General features: G+C 39.2%; 3 protein-coding genes across 3 annotated transcripts; 1 reads left to right on the forward strand and 2 right to left on the reverse strand.

The window, feature by feature from the left end:
• Nucleotides 1-153: 153 nt before the first annotated feature.
• LOC145906646 (uncharacterized) lies at nt 154-4,047 on the reverse strand. Its single transcript, XM_082994097.1, has 6 exons — nt 3,968-4,047; nt 3,596-3,745; nt 3,077-3,240; nt 2,232-2,343; nt 1,042-1,217; nt 154-581 (listed from the first exon to the last, which is right to left on the reverse strand). Exons 2-6 carry the CDS (start codon nt 3,714-3,716, stop codon nt 468-470), a joined length of 687 nt encoding a protein of 228 aa, XP_082850223.1. The 5' UTR covers nt 3,717-3,745; nt 3,968-4,047; the 3' UTR covers nt 154-467.
• Nucleotides 4,048-5,514: 1,467 nt separating this feature from the next.
• On the reverse strand, nt 5,515-8,032 carry LOC145907309 (metalloproteinase inhibitor 3-like). Its single transcript, XM_082994736.1, has 4 exons — nt 7,883-8,032; nt 7,090-7,201; nt 6,352-6,527; nt 5,515-5,628 (listed from the first exon to the last, which is right to left on the reverse strand). Exons 1-4 carry the CDS (start codon nt 8,030-8,032, stop codon nt 5,515-5,517), a joined length of 552 nt encoding a protein of 183 aa, XP_082850862.1.
• Nucleotides 8,033-10,461: 2,429 nt separating this feature from the next.
• Nucleotides 10,462-15,764, forward strand: LOC145907310 (b(0,+)-type amino acid transporter 1-like). Its single transcript, XM_082994737.1, has 11 exons — nt 10,462-10,548; nt 11,110-11,257; nt 11,475-11,717; nt 12,573-12,798; nt 13,388-13,432; nt 13,503-13,626; nt 13,885-13,988; nt 14,165-14,261; nt 14,610-14,765; nt 14,996-15,164; nt 15,643-15,764. The coding sequence occupies exons 1-11, from the start codon at nt 10,462-10,464 to the stop codon at nt 15,762-15,764; spliced, it is 1,521 nt and encodes a 506-aa protein (XP_082850863.1).
• The last annotated feature ends 907 nt before the right edge of the window (nt 15,765-16,671 follow it).

Here is a 16,671-nt window from a genome sequence, read left to right on the forward strand (position 1 = left end):
AACTGTGGTGAATGTGTCACTTGGCAACTACAATCGATTGCAGAATATTGGGTTTTAAGTCTGGAATACCCTAATGGTTACATACTATTTGCCCTTATCAAAACAAGACCACTTTTACACACAAGCTAATGTAAAGGCTGTTTATTGTGACAAGTTACATTTTCGTTGTGAAGCTATTATGCTGCTCTGACGCAAGGACAAGCAGACGATATTACTACAACAGGATCAAGCAGCAAACCACGACACGAATGAAACACACATACACTAGTAATCATCTTTTTGAGGTTGGTATGAACTTGTGTGTAGAATATAGATTCGTTGCAATAATGTTATGCTGCTATAATTACAAAGGAACAGCGGGTTTGCCCAAAACTGATACGTAACGGGTAATACATCAAGCAGCGAACCGTGACACAAATGCACCAAACAACGGTAAAAACATCTTTTCGAGGTGAGCAGAACGTGCTTTAAAACCAGCGGCACATCCTGGACCCGTCATTCTGTATGACAGGAATGCATGCCTTTAAGTACGACGTGCTGTAGTTGATGTCCGATAGTTTGCATACCATGGGGTCGTCGTTCTTTGAGAATGTAAAAGTATATTTATAAAAGTTTCGACTGGCCGGTAGAAACCTTTTACCAAAACTCGTGTTAGGTGCGACTGGCTGCATTGGAAATTAAAGGTAATTGATTACGACTTGACCCACGCTGTTTACTAAAATCACCGTTCTTATGGAACTTTTACAGTCGCTCGTCAACATAACAAAAAACGCTTGTTTAAGACAACTGTTTCCAACACCTTTCAGGGCGACCCCTAATTTTCAAAAAAACATATTTTACAAAATACTCACAACCCAAGCAAAAATGTCCTGCGGTGACGTAACAAACAAAAAAAGAAACACAGCACCGATTTTTTGTAAATCTTAGTGCGTAATTTTCGCTATACTTATCACAAGCGACCCCAAAATTTGCCGGCGACTCAGCTTTTCCACCCACAGGTTTGGAAAACACTTTTGGGAAAGTTTAAAGCGCTTAACTTACCCTCGGGCATGTGGTGTAAGTAATTGAATATTCGTTGCAAATTCGGCACTCGCAGCCTGTTTTGAAAAACGAATTCAGGTTGCTTCGAATAACCATGCGATTGACCCAAGGCTGTAGACTCAAATTGATGATGTTCAAGCAAGACATGATATTCACTTGTCCGTTCATAAGGTAAGCTGAAAAATAAAATTATTGCACTCGTTGTAGATGCACAGATGGCGATAGTAAAGCTTTCTGACCACGTGGGTTTTATATAGTAGGTTTCGTGAAGCGGATTCAAATGAACAGAAAAAAAATATTTGAGATGTCATAGGCTACCACTGAAATTGTTGTTTTCCTCAAAAACACTATTTTAAGAAAAAACAATGGCATCGGAACTAAAAGCAACCCCGAATCAAAGCAATTCGTTCACACCTAACCATAACCACCTGTTGTTTCCTGTTAAATCATGAACTGACTTTAAAGTTTGCCGCAATTAAATTAAGACGATCGAAGACCAAAAGGTTTAAGAACTCTACAGTGAGGTCTCTTCTGTAGAGAAGGGGTTGTGTTTTGTACAAAGATGGGGCGCATGTTAAGGGTGGTGGTGTAATTTGTACAAGGGAGATGACAACTTAAGAAAAGCTGCAGTAGAAAGCTTGCCGTGTATGTGGTTAAATATAAATCTGTATATACATGAAAATATTCCAAGCTTGCAGTACGAGAAAATGCATTATCGCAGTGCTTTTCAGCCTGTGGGACCATCCATACTTGTGCGGATGTGAAAATATATTGTGCGGATGGGCAACATGATGCGAATTACAATCACCCGATAAAAGGTTATTTAGTCTAAGAATTGTTCATATTTAGTTACGTACACTAGCTTCAAGAAGCAACGCTAATCCTTCCCATTTAATCGTCGGTAGGTTTCCAATCGCTTAAATTTCGAAACGTTCAAGAAAGGGCAATTTATCATGAAGCCTGGCTGTTGGTATTAGTTATGTACATCCTGGGGTTCGCAAACATTTCATGCGCGGCCGCATTGTGCGGATGAAATTTTCGTGCCACAGAGAAGTGCGGATAGAATTTAAAAAGGTTGAAAAGCACTGCATTGTAGCATTTCCTGTTCACGTTTGAGATATTGTTGACACATTTTTAACAACACAAGTCGTGTTTTAGAAATTGGTTTAACTCGACAACGGACCGCTTACCCCCAACAACGACATATCTGCTTCCAACTTCGAGAAGTTCTCCGCATGAATCAGTGCTCGACAGAATATGTGTAATATCCAGGTTTGCCAGCTCTGAGCTGTTTTGGTATACCTGAAAAAAGTAGCCAATACTTCGTGTTACATCATGCTATGCTTAAGACACTATACCGTATATTTACTCGATTGTAAGCCGCGGCTTGTAAAGCTGTTTAACCTACCGTTTGTGCGGCTTACATTCGAGGGCGGCTTACATTTGAGTAATTACGGTACATACAGCAGTCGTTCCCAACTGGTGGGAAATTTCCCACTATTAGGAAATTATAAGGTTATAGGTGGGTGATTAGTCGGCACCGAAATAGACAAAAGTAGTTGCAAGGGAAATATTATATTCAGTATTACTTTGTGTGGCACATTTTTTGGCAGTTGGTCATACAATGCGGTAAAAATGCAATAATTAAATTCTAAGTTTCAAAATTTAAACACAAGTTGGAAACAAAGAATCCGTTTAAACTGAAAGTGGGAAATAAGAGAAAAAATGGTTAAGAACCACTGGCAAACGCAGAAGTGTTTTGTGCTATCGTATGTATGACGAGTCAGAATCGCCTTACTGCATAGCTCCTTACTAGGCGATTAAACTTTTTGATCTTTAGTAATTTGGTTACCATGGTGAGAGGGGCAAGCTATATTAACCCGTATACATACCTTCCGTTATACAGCCATAACTAAAATTTAGTGCAAGAAATACTAAACGGCCTAGAAACTCAATTTTGGACATTACAATATTGTGCGTCGTTTGCACGTTGTTTGAAATACTGATACAATTAGAACATCAACTTTTTTCTTACCCTTAGGTCCTTTATGTTATATTTGTAAAATGAGTAATGCCTCCACTCAATTATGTGCTCTTCAAATGGAAGAAGATTATCTAGTGAATTGTCTTCCTCTTCTGGAACAAATTGATCATCCACCACATCTCCGGAAGTTTTCTTCGTCACCAGAAACTCCATTGCTAAATTTAAAACGAAATGTTTTTTTTTTTCGTATTTTATTTTTTTGATGCTTTTTTGATTTCTTTAATAATTTTAATCACAACGGTTCAATTTCATAAAATATTTCTTGTATGAAATCTCTCAGACTGGTACAACACTTGTTGAAAGCGCAACTTTCTAACAAAACAAAAAAAAATAGGAAACACTGCAGGCACAATGTTACGCGTGCATTTTGAAATTCACACAAGCAATAATAATACTGCGTAACTTACTACACTTTATAGTTTGTATTCGATTTTACAAATTACTATCATCCATTAGGAACGCGCATTGAATAAATGCAGACAGCATAAAGAAAACAGATCTGCTACTAACCGTGTTCTCCAGCGCAGATGTTTGTTTGTTCATGTGGAATATCGCAACTACAGGCTGACGTCAGCGATTTTAAAACAGCCAGCCCCGTTACACAAACCACTAGCAGGATTTTGAAAGACATTATCGTTCAGTATTGCTTTACGTATGAGGCTGACAGAGCAATGTAAAAAAAATAATTTTTTAGCACGGCTCTTCAGTAGCTCTTTCGCATATAAAATCCATTGTATTTAGGAAAGCGATTTACTCAATGTAACTTATGAATGCATATATGCATTGATCATTATTACTATTGTAAGCTACATGATTACAGATCAATTAATCGCTTGATTATAATCGCATGGCCTTAAGTATAAGTCATTAGCGTTAACATACCTTTCAAACTAAGCTTGAACGTTTAACGAATTTCAAATGCAAAGCCTCTCTTTTATAGAACTGCTACTGTCTCAAAAAAAAACCTTTTAAGGGAGTGCGACACAAACAATCTTCGAACTTCCAAGAATTGGCAGGGAAACACGTGTGGCGCGTGCGAGTGACGTAACTTTGTTGACCATTTTAGACCCCGGAAACTTTTAATCGGGCTGCAAGTGACAATTGTAATGTTGGTCGATCGCTTTGCATTTATCGGTCATTTCCGCAATGACCACATTTGACTCACCTATCGTTATACTGGGCAGCTACTTGGATGTTGCTCCGACCGTGTAAGGCTCTTGCGAATTGATTAGGAATTCTGATGCCAAGTTGAAGCCAAAACGTCAATCCGCCAAAAGTTCGTCTTCCGTGTAAACTAATTACGTCAACGCTCAAGCGGAAAATGGTATTGATCAGAATGTCTCATCTGAATCCTCAGAACTGTTGTACACTTGGCGTAAACAGGATGCATGATCTACCCATGGTGGATTCAGTGGGACGAGCAAGTACGAAGATTCCATATTGTCTGTTACAAACAAAGCGTATCGAATATTATATAACTTTCAGTGGACACAGGAAAGCTTTGAATACATTTTTATCAGCTCTCATTTGATATTTTTGCCCTTTTACACCGTCATAAACTCACCAAAAATCTACAAGCTGTAATCAACGGGAAGATTTCAACCAATTTATGAGTTTTTATTGTTCCTTATTGGCTTCAAGTTTTCATTCAGTTAAGCCTTTGCCAAAGTTGTGCTACATCTTTCCGTGTTGCCAACCCTATCCCCTAGTGGTAAACTTACACACCAATGTAAGCATAAACATAAGGAATATTGAGTTTTAAACAAGCCTGGACTACACTAATGTTTACATACTATCAATCTGCCCAGCTCAGAACAAGACCGACCACTGTTGCACAGAAGCTAATTGTCGTGAAACTAAAACAAGTGTTTAAGGGCATATACCAACGGCGATACGCAAGTTGCCCTGAGCCTTGCGCGTTCTACGCTTGCGTGACTGACGAAGTGCTGCCGCGCACGTGTTCTGATAGTGTATTTTTTGTTCTTGTCCAGGCGTATGTACTGTTTTCTTTTGACGTTTGTGTTTTGCAGTTGCCTTCTTAGTTACAGTGACCTAAAGCCTCTTGTATGACCAAATAAACAATTAATATCATAACACTAATGTTAAGACTCTTTATTGTGACAAATAATTCACGTTTTGGTGATATTATGCTGCTATTACACAAGGACAAGCAGACGATATTACAACAACAGGATCAAGCAGCAAACCATGACACGAATGAAACATACATACACTAGTAATCATCTTTTTGAGGTTGATATGAACTTGTGTGTAGAATATAGATTCGTTGCAATAATGTTATGCTGCATATTATAAAGGAAAAGCGAGATAAAACCAACATGTGATGGGTGAACCATCAAGCAGCGAACCACGACACAAATGCATCAAACAACGATAAAAACATCTTTTCGAGGTGAGCGGTACGTACTTTAAAACCAACGGCACATCCTTGACCCGTCATTCTGTATGACAGGAATGCATGCCTTTAAGTACGACAAGCTGTAGTTGATGTCCGATAATTTGCATATCATGGGCTCGTCGTCCTTTAAAATATTAAAAGTATTTTTATGAATTTTTTGACTGGTCGGTAGAAGCCTTTTTACCAAAATTCGTTTTAGGTGCAAGTGGCCGCATTGGAAATTTTTGGATAAGTTTTTCACCGAAATGGGATAGAATAGCAGCCCAACCCTCAACGTACGCATAGAATTACCCTTTTGTCCGCCGTATGCTAAAGCTTAAATTACGCCATGACGATTCCAAACAGTGTGTCCGAAATCCCCTGATAACTTAACCATACCCGAAGCTAACAAAAACATTTTATCGCACTTTTTCGATTTCGTTTATTATGTGTCCGCATGGTGACGCTCGGCTAAGTTACCAGAACGTTTGCCCTCCGTATGTCGCTGGAAGGGCATTAATTGCGACTTGGTCCCACGCCGTTTCCTGAAATCACCGTTCCTACGGAGCTTTTACAGTCGCTCGTCAAACATAACAAAAAGCGCTTGTTTAGGACAACTGTTTTCAACACTTTTAAGGGCGACCTTAATTTTGAAAAAAATATATTTTACAAAATACTCGCGACCCAAGCATAAATGTCCTGCGGTGACTTGCACGTAACCAACAGTAAAATTTTACAAATCTTAGTGCGTAATTTTCGCTTTACTTGTCACAAGCGACCCCAAAAACTTTCGGGTGACTCAACTTTAGTTCGTTACCCACAGGTTTGCGAAATACTGGTTTAGGAAAACACGAAGCGCTTAACTTACCGTTGGGCATGTGGTGTGAGTAATTGAATATTCGTTGCAAATCCGGCACTCGCAGCCTGTTTTGTAAAACGAATTCAGGTTGCTTCGAATAACCATGCGATTGACCCAAGGCTCTCGACTCAAACTGATGATGTTCAAGCAAGATATGATATTCACGTGTCCGTACATAAGGTAAGCTGAAAAATATGAAACATTGCATTCGTTTTAGACGCACAGATGGTGATGTTCTGGACAAATGGGTTCTATATAACACGTGTCGTGTGGCTGGTTCAGGTGTGCCGAGAAAATATTTATTTATAATATTATAGGCTACTACTACTGACGTTTTCGCCATGATATTAATAAATAAAAAACTTTAACGTTCAGAACTAAAAGCAGCCCCGAATCAACGCAATTCGTTCACACCTAACCAGGGCCATCTGGTGTTTCCTTTTAAATCATGAACTGACTTGGTGTACCGCAATTAAATTACGAGGAAAGAAGTTGGCCGCGAGACGAAAAGGTTTGAGAACTCTACAGTGAAGTTTTTTCTATGGAAAAGGGGTTGTGTTTTGTACAAAGATGGGGCGTATGTAAAGGGGGGATTAAATCTAAATCTTTATACACATGAAAATATTCCATACTCGCAGTACAAGAAAATGTAACATTTCCTGTTCACGTTAGAGATATTGTTGACATATTTTTAAAAACACGAGTCGTGTTTCAGAAATTGGTGTAACTCGACAACGGACCGCTTACCCCCAATAACGACATATCTGCTTCCAATTTCGAGAGTTGCTCCGCATGAATCAGTGCTCGAAAGAATATATGTAATATCCAGGTTTGCCATCTGTGAGCTGTTTTGATATACCTGAAAAAAGGAGCAAATACCTGGTGTTGCATTTGTGTTTCTTTTTTGCTTTTTAGTCTTTATTTTAATAATTTGTCCTTTCGGTAGCAACAGCAGCAAAATAATATTTCGTGTTACATCATGGTACGTTTAAGACACTATGCATACAGCAATCGTTCTTAACTGGTGGAAAATTTCCCACTATTAGGAAATTATAAGGTTGTAGGTGGGTGATTACTCAGCACCGAAGTAGACAAAAGTTGTTTCAAGAGAAATGTTATATTCTGTATTACTTTGTGTGGCACATTTATTGGCATTTGGTCACGCTATGCGGTAAAAATGCAACAAATTAAGTTCTAAGTTTCAAAATTTAAACACAAGTTGGAAATAAAGATTCCGTTTAAGCCTGAAAGGGGAAATGACCTTGTTTTTAGAGCGTTGAGTTTGTAGTACGTACAGTCAGCAATAAAGTTTTATTTTTGATCTTTAGTAATTTGGTCGCATGGTGAGAGGGGTAAGCTATATTAACCCGTTAACATTCTTTCTGTTATACAGTTATAACTAAAATTTGGTGCAAGAAATACTAAACAGCCTACAAACTCCTTTTTGGACAATTCATTATTTATTGTGCGTCGTCTACACCGGAAGAAACGTGATTTGAAACATTGATACATACATAACATCAAAGTTTTCCTTCCTTACCCGTAGGTCCTTTATGTCATATTTGTAAACAGAGCCAAATACGTATCCTCCGTACAACGAAAAATTATCTTGTGAACTGTCTTCCTCTTCTGGAACAAATTCGTCTTCCACCACCATTCCACGAGTTTTCTTCGTCACCAGAAACTCCATTGCTAAATTTAGAACGACATGTTCTTTTTCCATTGTTTTTCACGATTTATCGTTTTTATTCATTTTATTTGATGTTTTTTTAATTTTTTGTTAATTTTAATCACGACGGTTCAATTTCATAAAATATTTCTTGCAAAAATTCCCTCAGACTGGTACAACACTGTTGAAAGCGCAACTTTCTTACAAAACAAAATAAATAGGAAACACTGCAGGCACAATGTTACGCGTGCATATCCGATTTCGAAAGTCATATAAGGAACAATAATACCGCAGCTTATTCCATTTTATAGTTTATATTCGGCTTTTCAAATTACTACCATCTATTAGGAACACGCATTGAACAAATGCAGACAGCATAAGGAAAACAGATCTGCTACTAACCGTGTTCTCCTGCGCAGATGTTTGTTTGTTCATGTGGAACATTGCAAGTACAGGCTGACGTCTGCGATTTTAAAACAGCCAGCCCCGTTACACAAACCACCAGCAGGATTTTGAAAGACATTATTGTTCAGTATTGCTTTACGTATAAGGCTGACAGAGCAATGCAAAAAAATAATTTTTTAGCACGGCACTTCAGTAGCTCTTTCGTATATAAAATCCACTGTATTTAGAAAAGCGATTTACTCAATGTAACTTATGAATGCATATATGCATTGATCATTATTACCATTGTAAGCTGCATGATTACAGATCAATTATTCGCTTCATTATAATCGTATGGCCTTAAGCATAAGTCATTAGCGTTAACATACCTTTCAAACTAAGCTTGAACGTTTAACGAATTTCAAATGCAAAGCCTCCCTTTTATAGAACTGCTACTGTCTCAGAAAAAACCTTTTAAGGGAGTGCGACACAAACAATCTTCGAACTTCCAGGAATTGGCAGCGAAACACGTGTGGCACGTGCGAGTGACGCAACTTTGTTGACCATTTTCGACCCCGGAAACTTTTAATTGGGCTGCAAGTGACAATTGTAATGTTGGCCGATCGCTTTGCATTCATCGGTCATTTCCGCAATGACCACATTTGACTCACCTATCGTTATACTGGGTAGCTACTTGGATGTTGCTCCGACCGTGTAAGGCTCTTGCGAATTGATTAGGAATTCTGATGCCAAGTTGAAGCCATAACGTCAATCCGCCGCAAATTCGTCTTCCGTGTAAACTAATTACGTCAACGCTCAAGCGGAAAATGTTATTGATCAGAATGTCTCATCTGAATTCTTAGAACTATTGTATACTTGGCGAAAACAAGATACATGATCTACCCATGGTGGATTCAGTGGGACGAGCAAGTACGAAGATTCCATATTGTCTGTTACAAACTATAGCGTATCGAATGTTATGTAACTTTCAGTGGACACAGGCAAACGTCATATTAGTTTTTGTAGGTTCTCATTGGATAATTTTTATCGTATATTCACCTAAAATCTACAAGCTGTAATTAACTGAAAGATTTCAATCAATAATCAGAAGCATAAAAAAAGGTTTTTGACTGGTTCGTTTGTCCAAGCGTTTTCTTTCAGCAATCCTCTCCTAGCCGCAGATGAAAGTCTGACTAGAATCGTTTGCGCAACTTATAGGCAATATATCAGTGTACCATTGTTCCATTAACAATATCGTTCTGTTTACCGTTTGTAAACACAGTTTTATCGGAATTTGCAGCTTTATTTCCCTTTACGTACTTAAGTACTCCGACATCAATACAAACAATTGTACAATATATGTTTTTGAGGGAAAGTCATATCAGAAACGCTGGGATATTCCCACTTGGTTCTTTTTTAACCCAGGTATATTTTTACCATCTTCTTCCTATTTTAGCTGTGGTAGAGGGACAACAACCATAAGCTTGTTGCTTCATTAATGCACAAGTGTGCTTAGTTGAGGCCAACAACCCCTTTTACGTCCGCAAATACAACTCAAAATGGACAACAAGCCAATGTTCACAAAGTCACATGCTAAAAATACCTATGGGGCACATTCTTTTGGCCTATTGTGTCTCGTCAGCGTGGCGGCCTTGCAAGCTGCGTGGACAATACCTGGCTGCGATGTGCATTGGAGGCCTGCTGGGTGTGTTCTGCCATTGTGAACCTAGCTTGCACGCCTACGTCAAAGGCCCATGTTACACCACTGGCAAGCAAACATATCCATGGTACGTTAACATGGCATTACAGATATGCAAACAAAGACAGCCGATAAACCTTACAATTGCATTGTGCTAATTGTCTGTGTCTGTGCTGCACAATAGTTTGCAGGCCTCGGTCGCATTTAGCTGGAAAAACGCTTGGCAGACGGACAATATAAGATAGCAGCTTATGCTGTGAAAGGGTTTGTTCGCCGGCGTCACAAGCTTAATGTCTTTATAACTTATATTATGTTGTTTTTTTAGATATATTTCAATAAGGCTGGAGTTCAAAATATATACTGAGCCATGGATACTGAAATTAGATCCAGGAAATTTAGCACTGCTACCAGTGAAAGTAGCAAGAGCAATAACGAAGTCAAATTGAAACGGGAGGTAACTGGTTTCTTTTGAAAAATATTCAAAGTTAGTTTTTGTCAAAATCTGTTTATTGTAGAGGGTATACAACAACTTTAATCTTGTGATGCATCAAGCAAAGTTAATTTTATCTTAAACGGTGCAATACAGTCAATAAATTGTTTCGAAAAAAAGTGCGTGTTAAACTTACCACAATAAATCGATTTGCATTTTGCCGATTTCCTAAATTTACCACAAAGCAAAACTGTTTTGTGAATTAACAACGCTCTTGTATAAACTCCCAGTCCGTTTGACTGATTAGATCCTGTAATAATTCGGAAAAAACTTCAACAAAAAAAAAACATTCCAACCAGTGTCACTCGCTGAACGCCGTATATCCAAAACCCGAACGATGATGAAACACTAAAACTTTCCGTGTATTCCTAACTTGCTGGTGCACTGTTTTCATAAGAGAATGACTGTTAAAAAACAACTGTTGTCATTTATCAAATGTCATTTGTCAAAACAGCGCACCAGCAACTACTACAGTTATATAGACTAGAGACTGAAACGGCGCATTGAAGACTTATGTATTTTTAGTTAGGACTGGTGGGCGGCATCTCGCTCGTTGTTGGAACTATGATCGGTTCTGGAATCTTTCTTTCCCCTGCTGGGATATTGTCGTACGCCCAGTCGGTCGGAGCAAGTCTGTGTGTATGGGCCGGGTGCGGTGTCCTCTCCACTATGGGTAATTACAGTTTATTTCATTTTTTGAGGCGTCAATTTCATGGGCCATTATTAATTGACTGTGGGAAAAACAAATTTTTGAGGTTTAGTAAAACTATCCGAATACTAAAACTCGCCATTCTTAAAAAGTTTTTTAATAAATTTTCCGAATATTACCGAATTCTTTTCGTAACTAAAATTAGGGTCATTGACACCGTGATTTAATATCTCCCTGAAAGCCGCTATCAGCTACATCGAGCTGGGACTTATGATCACAAAATCTGGAGGGGAATACCAGTATCTGAGAGCTGCATTCGGAGATATGATTGGATTCCTGGTCGTTTGGACGTCAGTCGTCGTCACCAGACCCTCGGGTTCAGCCATCATTGCTATAGGATTTGCAGATTACGTCACAGCTCCGTTCTACCCGGGGTGTGAGGCACCTGTTATCGTACAGAAATTTGCAGCAGCCCTTTGCCTACGTGAGTATACGTTAAATACGCTTTATGCATAATACGGCTTATTTCGCAGGTCCAGAGTCAACTTTTATCGCTGCAGAGGTTTGAACGCTCCGCCAGAACAGATTAGTTTCTTTATATCGCGTCATAGTCTGTGGCAGTTAATGAACGTTTTTTTTGAACAACACAAACGTAAAATATTGGCGAACGCTCACGCATGCAACTAACATTAATAGAGAAATTAACGAACTAAATGCTCAAAGCAGGAGTAGATCCAGAAAGGGGCTTCACCTCCCTCTTCCCTATGATATGTTCTAACTCCAGAACAAATGGTTCCCAGAAAAACAAAAAGCTTGTCAGGTAGATTTTGTTCACCACTGGGGTGCTTTGCCTTGCGCAGGCATTGCTGTCTGCTCGTCAACGACCAAAATCGCCAATCATGCGTCGTAGGTAAAGCATTTGGATTTTGCATTCAGACAAACATCATCTGTCCATTGAATGATTTTTGTGGGACGTAATACAAACACTGCATCCTTGCTGGCGGCAATGTCCCATGCATTTCCTGGGTCATGCATTTTTTGCGACCAAGTCACTTATTAACCATTCGTTGATGTCCCTTCCAAAAACGAACACGTAACGACATGCGATTTTACGTCAACAAGACGGAACCATGCAGCACATTTTACTGCAACCGATTTTGTTTGACAGTTTGCCCCGCGGCGTACATTTCTACAAATAAAACGGCGTACTTAAAACACAAATGTTTTGATTGTACTTTTACGATAGAACCGATGTTCTGGATTAAAGTTTAACGTTGGACCATGGACACTCGGCACGAAGAATCCAAATTGCAATTGAAATAATACAATTTTTCGGCAGTTTTAATCACGGCGATCAACTGCTTCAGCGTAAAGTTGAGCAACTTTGTTCAAATCTTCTTCACCGCCGCAAAGCTGGCCATCATCGTCGCAATCATCGTTGGAGGATTCGTCATGTTGGCACAGGGACATACTGAGAACTTCCAGAATGCATTCGAAGGCTCGGCAACCTCGTTCTCCGCCATTGCGGTCGCGTTTTATAGCGGTTTATGGTCGTACGACGGATGGTAAACATACATCATTACATTTAAAGTTGTAGGAATTTTTGTTTGGGTAAAGTTAGTTACGAGTGGCCAGTCACATTTTTCGTAACTCTATGAAGTATCTCTTATCACGGACGGAATAAAACAAGATATATCGCAACCAACTTTTACTATAAATGCATTGAATCGTGTGATCTTTTCTATTTGGTTTTACGTGGGCCTGTTACATACTCACATGCAAGATAGAAGCAATGCAGTCATGAGACTATGTGCAAGGTCCGGGATGTTACAACTAAGAGTGACATCCAAGGCCAAAATATTTCTAATGGTGGTCAACTGATGACATAGTTTGCTCTGGCAACAAAACGTATTAGAACTTTGTGTGTCTTTCAACAAAACTTTCAAAAGTAAATTTCCCCCTTCAAACGCCATCGGAAGTACGTTTGCTGTTGTAGTCTAGCATCATTCTCACGCAATACGATTTTGTAACAAATGCCTTTTTAAAACATTTAAACATCGTCATGTATACGGTGGGTTGTAAGAGATTTTAGAATCGCTTCAAACACTTGCGTTTACTATTTCTATTTTCAATTGAAACTTTTTGTTTCAACAGGAACCAGTTGAACGTCGTGACCGAGGAGTTAATCAACCCACCCAGGTGAGCATTTTTACCACAAGAAAATTCCAACTCACAAAAACTAACTTGTCCTGCTGTTCGCGTGGCGCAGAAATTTCCCTCTGGTTATAATGATTGGAATCCCGCTGGTCACTGTGTTGTACATTCTCGTCAACATCGCGTATTTTACAGTGATGACGCCTGCAGAGCTTCTACAATCCAGCGCCGTTGCTATAGTAAGTAGTCGGTACGTGTGATTGGTTAATGTTTGGGGTTACTGTGGGTCACCAACATGCCGAAGTGCTCGATGTGAAGACACTTGATGTTTTTTACTGTAACACTTGTTTGTTCTGTCATGACCAAAAATTTTGGGCGCAGTAGCTAAAGCATTCGTACAATATAAGCTGACCATCGAATCGACACATGTTTCGCAGTCTGGAATTGTAAGTTTCCAAAAGAAATATTAAACAAAGTTAAACTAAAATAACTCACAGACTTTCGGCGACCGTGTTTTTGGACCAGCGAGCTTTCTCGTTCCCATCGCTGTTGCTTGCTCCACGTTCGGCGCGGCGAATGGAGGCTCCTTTACAGCTGGAAGGTCAGCAGTATATGTTAACTGCTACAGTTGACCATAGTTTGCAGAAACACATCGATAAAACATTCAATTTTATTCCCATTGCACGTTTCGAAAAGTGCTTTTTCACGATACCATCAGGTTTTAAAAGAAAAAATGAATCCAAAATAATATTTCATTCGGTGTTTTTGTATATTCAGGATAACCTATGCAGCCGGGAGGAACGGGCACATGCTGGATATCTTGTCGTACATCAGTGTAACTTGCTACACGCCTTCTCCTGCTGTCATATCCCACGTGAGTTTAAAAACTCTAAATTATCGTCCTCAAAAGAAAAAAGCAGATCCATTATTGCACCAACAAGTTTCGCATTTCAGGCGTTTTTGAAAAAAATATTTTAGGTGTTAAAATAAGCAATCTTAATACGATAGCTGTGTTCGCCAAGTAAGATCCTGCGCAGTGGGGCGATCCTGCCAATCATGCCCTTACATGAAACATTACTGCGTGTTTTATAAAATACGACTTAATCGAGAAGGTTTTTACAAAATACTTCACAGCTAAATCATAAGGCGCAACAGAATTGTATAGAAATATTATGTTTGTCAAAATACATTTTACCGTTAAAACTGGTCACTTTCCTTCCAGTGCCTCATCGCGATGATCATGATCATTCCGAATAGTTCGACATTCGGAAGTCTCATCGACTACTTTACATTCGCCTCGTGGATCTTCTACGGTTTTACGTTTTTGTCAGTCATCGTCCTTCGCTACCGCCATCCTGAATGGAACCGACCGTTTAAGGTAAGCAGTGGAACGTAAGGTAGAGCTGGATTTTTCTTCTTAGATTTCTTAAAATTTGATTCGATTCACATTTTAGAGTGGATGCAAACCCCATGCTTACAGGGAACCAATTCCCACTTGTGAAGTGTCTATTGAATCAAATTCTAAGAAATCTAAAGATTTTATCATCGTGTATTTTTAGTCCCTGTAAGCATGGGAACCAATTTACCCAAGTTCTCACTTGCCACAAGGTTTTCCTACCAATCCCTGCGATCTGCTTCCTCGCTTCCTTGTACTTGATCGTGGCTCCCATCATTGAGGAACCAGCTCTCGAGTATCTCTACGCTGCCATCTTCATTCTGGCAGGACTCTTCATCTACTTTCCATTCATTTATTATGAGAAAGTTCCACCGTTCATGGGTAGGTGCACATGTATTACTTGAGCAGGGGTTCGCAATTAATGCGGCCGTACACATGCTTTATAATACGTTTGCATTGCTGGCCATGCATTGTTAATACTGACGTAGGTTTTTATCTGACTGCTTGTCTTCTACAATTGTTAAATAAAACCAGATAGGTCATATAATTAAGGTAAGAAAATTTGTGCAATATCTTTTCATTGTGTTTCCTCGCCATAAGCGGAGTTGACAAGTGATTTTAGGCACACAATAAACACTGCACATCGATCGACCAATTAGGTCTAATTAGCCACCATCTTGCAAGCTGCTCTGACACATGTGCAATGTACGATGGGGTTTAAATTCATTCGAAAAAGTAATTTAATCTGAGCGATTTAAAAAAAGCAGCTTTTGCACTTTTTATTTGTTACGATAAAAAACAAAATCTGTTTTTTTCTCATGATTTTGACATAGTTTGACAGGAAAGTGTTCTTGTGCAGGCGCGATCACAATCTTTCTTCAGGAAATTCTAGAAGTTGTTCCACCACCCAAGCTGGACGAGAAGGAAGAAGATGAAAAAACCAGAGAAAACAAACCAATGGAATTATCTCACCGTTTCTGACATTGGCGCGAAAACATTTTTAGCATCAAATATCCATGTCACTTTGGACGACCTGTGTACCTGTGTTCTGTGTCAAGTTATTGTCTGTCCGCTACTATGTTCTGACAAGACTGAGTTTCTTTGTTTGTCATTGTGTACTGTGGTGCTTTTATCGTGGATAAACACAAACGCTACTTTTGGCACAGCACGTTTTGCGTTGACTTCTCGTTACCAATATTGCTTTAGGTAAATGTACATGAAACGGCGATACTGTTATCGTTTTAATATATGCAAAAATGTCAAAACTAAAATATTTGTGGTCCTAGACTTAATTGCTTTAGAGCATTATTACGATATGTTTCTTCCATGCAACGCAAACCGGGTTGGTGAAGTGAGAAATTATTTTAGCTTTACATATCTTGTGAATGTAAGTTGTGCTCTTGGCACAAGCCGAGCCGATAGCGCTATTGGATCCCAAACAGTTGTTTTGGCCATGGTGCGCTCCACGTGGTTCGTCTGTGTTGATTGGTATCTAGTTTGGTACCCAACATATCGACGATTGACCGAAAGGTACCACAAAGTGGAAATCTGTGTGCCTGCTAGTCTACCAGCTAGCACAGTGCCACATCAACAGCTGCACTGATGAGACCTTACAGGTCGAAACAGTGCGTGTATACACCCTGTCTGCAGCTCTCAAATGAGTTTTATTTAATGTTTATTTTTATTCCATCTTTTGTATTTATTCAACAAATGTGTTAAGGCAATTAAGTGCATCATTCTTGAAAAGATAACGAATGGTTGCTGTATGCATTTGATACCCGCTGGGTGTGTCTGGCATCATAAACCCAGTTTACAAGCCCACGTCACTTAAAGCGACCCTCAGATCTCATATGTTTCACCACAGGCAGACAAACATATCCATAGTTCG

The sequence above is a fragment of the Ascidia mentula genome, chromosome 6 (genome assembly GCF_947561715.1).
Source record: "Ascidia mentula chromosome 6, kaAscMent1.1, whole genome shotgun sequence".
Lineage (NCBI taxonomy): Eukaryota > Metazoa > Chordata > Ascidiacea > Phlebobranchia > Ascidiidae > Ascidia > Ascidia mentula.